The 2,611-nt window shown below is 52.9% G+C and overlaps 1 protein-coding gene across 1 annotated transcript; it reads right to left on the reverse strand.

Moving 5' to 3' along the window:
- Positions 1-260: 260 nt before the first annotated feature.
- Positions 261-2,297, reverse strand: LOC107301841 (adenine phosphoribosyltransferase-like; the record flags this gene model as incomplete). The annotated part of the gene is made up of 3 exons (XM_015831013.1): positions 261-356; positions 632-778; positions 2,150-2,297. Coding segments are annotated over 3 exons (391 nt in total), but the record flags the coding sequence as incomplete, so codon positions are not given.
- Positions 2,298-2,611: the final 314 nt, after the last annotated feature.

The following is a 2,611-nucleotide window of genomic DNA, read 5'->3' on the forward strand; positions in this document are numbered from 1 at the left end:
GCGATCTTCTTGCATTATTATTATTATTATTATTATTATTATTATTAATAATAATAATAATAATAATAATAATAATTGTTATCTCTGAACATGGAGGCTGCACTGGGAGCCATGAAATGCGTTTAAGAACCCCTGCTGGATCTGATAGGGCTGTAGCTGCTAAGGTAGACTACCACTGCAGGTGGAGGCTTCAAGGACTAGTCCTACTCAGGCCAAACATGGGGAAGAAATCCATCCTGGGTGCCCCCTCCCCTCCTTACCTGCCACCACACCGCCTTGGCGTTCCACCAGCTGGATGGCGCCCTGCATGGTGCCCCCTGTCTCTACCCACTGATCCACCAGCAGGACCCGGACACCTGGAAAGGGGGGCAGAACCAAGATGGGTCTGGGGTCTTTTTCACCCAGCTGTCCCCCCTGCCCCCCCAGCCCTTAAGAGGGGTCCCGGCAAGTGGAGGTGGAGTTTTTCAGCCCACTTTCTGGCTGTGGCCACAGCGGTGGATACCATGATGCCCACCCTGTGCAGATGCCCCCCTGGCAGTGCCCCCCCCAGCAGAGGGCCCCCAGCTAGCAAAGGAGCACAGAATTGCATCCAACTGCAAATTTAATCAGTCATTAAGAAGGAATCCTCTACCTGGGCTGATGGCGTCTGCGCGGGTTTCCATCACTTTTTCACGGTCTGTGTAGTCCCGGTAGGTCTGGGTGCGAGTCTCGACACAGAGATGGCCGGCTTTCCGGATGGCCACGAAGCCTTTTCGGAGGGTGACGGCGATGGCGGCGCCTGGGTGAGAGGAAAGAGTGGGGAGGAGCCCCGGATCCCGGTCCTTAGTAAGCTATTCCTTCCATCCTTCCTAGAATCATTACATGATGAATTAGAAGGACTTCAGAGGTCATCTAGTCCAACCCCTGACTCCAGGGAGCTACACTTGGCAGGTGTTCGAACGGCCCCACTTGAAAGCCTCTAGGGAGGGTGGGGCCATGGCTTAATGGTTGCTGACCTCTGTTTTTCTCCCTGTTTTATCCTAGCCATAACAACCCTGAGACAAGAATTCAGCCAATTGAGAGTCACTAGCCAGGGAGGGACTCAATGTCCCAATGAAGGAGAATCTTTGTAGCTCAGGATTGAAATGAGGGGTCCTTGGTGTTCTCTGAGCTGGGTGGTTTCCTTGCAGACATTTCATGACCCAACTAGGGAACATCATCAGTGCTAGAAGGGAGGAGGAGGAGGAGGGGGGGAGGGGGAGGAGGAGGAGGACTGTGGGGTCCCTGGTGCTCTCTGAGCCTGGTGATTTTCTTGCAGACATTTTATGACCCAACTAGGGAACATCATCAGTGCTAGAAGGGAGTGGGGTTTGTGGAGAGGAGGAGGAGGAAGAGGAGGAGGAGGGGAGGAGGATGAGGAAGAGGAGGACTATGGGGTCCTTGGTGCTCTCTCAGCTTGGTTGTTTTCTTGCAGATATTTCTTTACCCAACTAGTTAACATCATCAGTGCAAGAAAGGAGCAGGAGGAGGAGGAGGAGGAGGAGGAGGAGGAGGAGGACTGTGGAGTCCCTGGTGCTCTCTGAGCCGGGTGGTTTCCTTGCAGACGTTTCATGACCCAACTAGGGAACATCTTCAGTGCTAGAAGGGAGGGGGGGTTGTGGAGTGGAAGAGGAGAAAGGGGAGAGGAGGAGGAAGAGGAGGAAGAGAGGAACGGGAGGGGGCAGAAGGAGGAGAAGTGTGGGGTCCTTGGTGCTCTCTGAACTGGGCGGTTTTCCTGCAGATGTTTCATGACCCAACTAGGGAACATCATCAGTGCTAGAAGGGAATGGAGGTTTGCAAAAGTAGTAGTAGTAGTAGTAGTACTACTACTACTACTACTACTACTACTAGTAGTAGTAGTAGTAGTAGTAGTAGTAGTAGGAGGAGGAGGAGGAGGAGGAGGAGGAGAGGAAGGAGAAGAAGGACTGTGGGGTCCTTAATGCTCTCTGAGTTGGGTGCTTTCCTTGCAGACATTTCATGGCCCAACTAGGTAACATCATCAGTACTAGGAGGGAGAGGAGCTTGCTATCCATTTGTCCTCCAGTGGCTTGCCCCCTCAAAGAGGGTCTCCCTCCCCCCCCAGGTTGAGGATGTGGCTGAGGGGCATGAAAGAGAAGCGAGAGAGACGTACCCAGGATAAATCCCATGGCATCAATCCCCACCACCAGGTTGATGGCATCGTCCCGAAACTTTTGCACCAAATCTTCAACGCAGTCCTGCAGGGCCTGTTGGGAGAGGAGAGGAGGGGGCAGTTGCGTGGGTGTGTGGGGGGGGCACAGCTATCCCAGACCCACAGAAAAGTCCTCCTGAGCAGGGTCTGCTGCTCTAAGGACCTCTCTCCTTATTTCTCAAGTAGTGGCTGAGCTGCTGCTTTCATTATTCCGGCCAGATTCCGACATTTAACGCATCACTCGGATAACTGCACAGGAAAATATAAACCGTGGAAGAGCCAGAAGACTCGCAAAGGTTGCGATGCTCGTGTGCGAGAGTTAAACCCATTATGGTGACAAGGATGCCATCCTAACACACACACACACACACACCTGCTGCAAGGATGGCATAACGCAGGGGTCCTCAACCGTGGCCACTTTAA

The sequence above is a fragment of the Protobothrops mucrosquamatus genome, unplaced genomic scaffold (assembly GCF_001527695.2).
Source record: "Protobothrops mucrosquamatus isolate PMUCROS unplaced genomic scaffold, P.Mucros_1.0 scaffold17919, whole genome shotgun sequence".
Lineage (NCBI taxonomy): Eukaryota > Metazoa > Chordata > Lepidosauria > Squamata > Viperidae > Protobothrops > Protobothrops mucrosquamatus.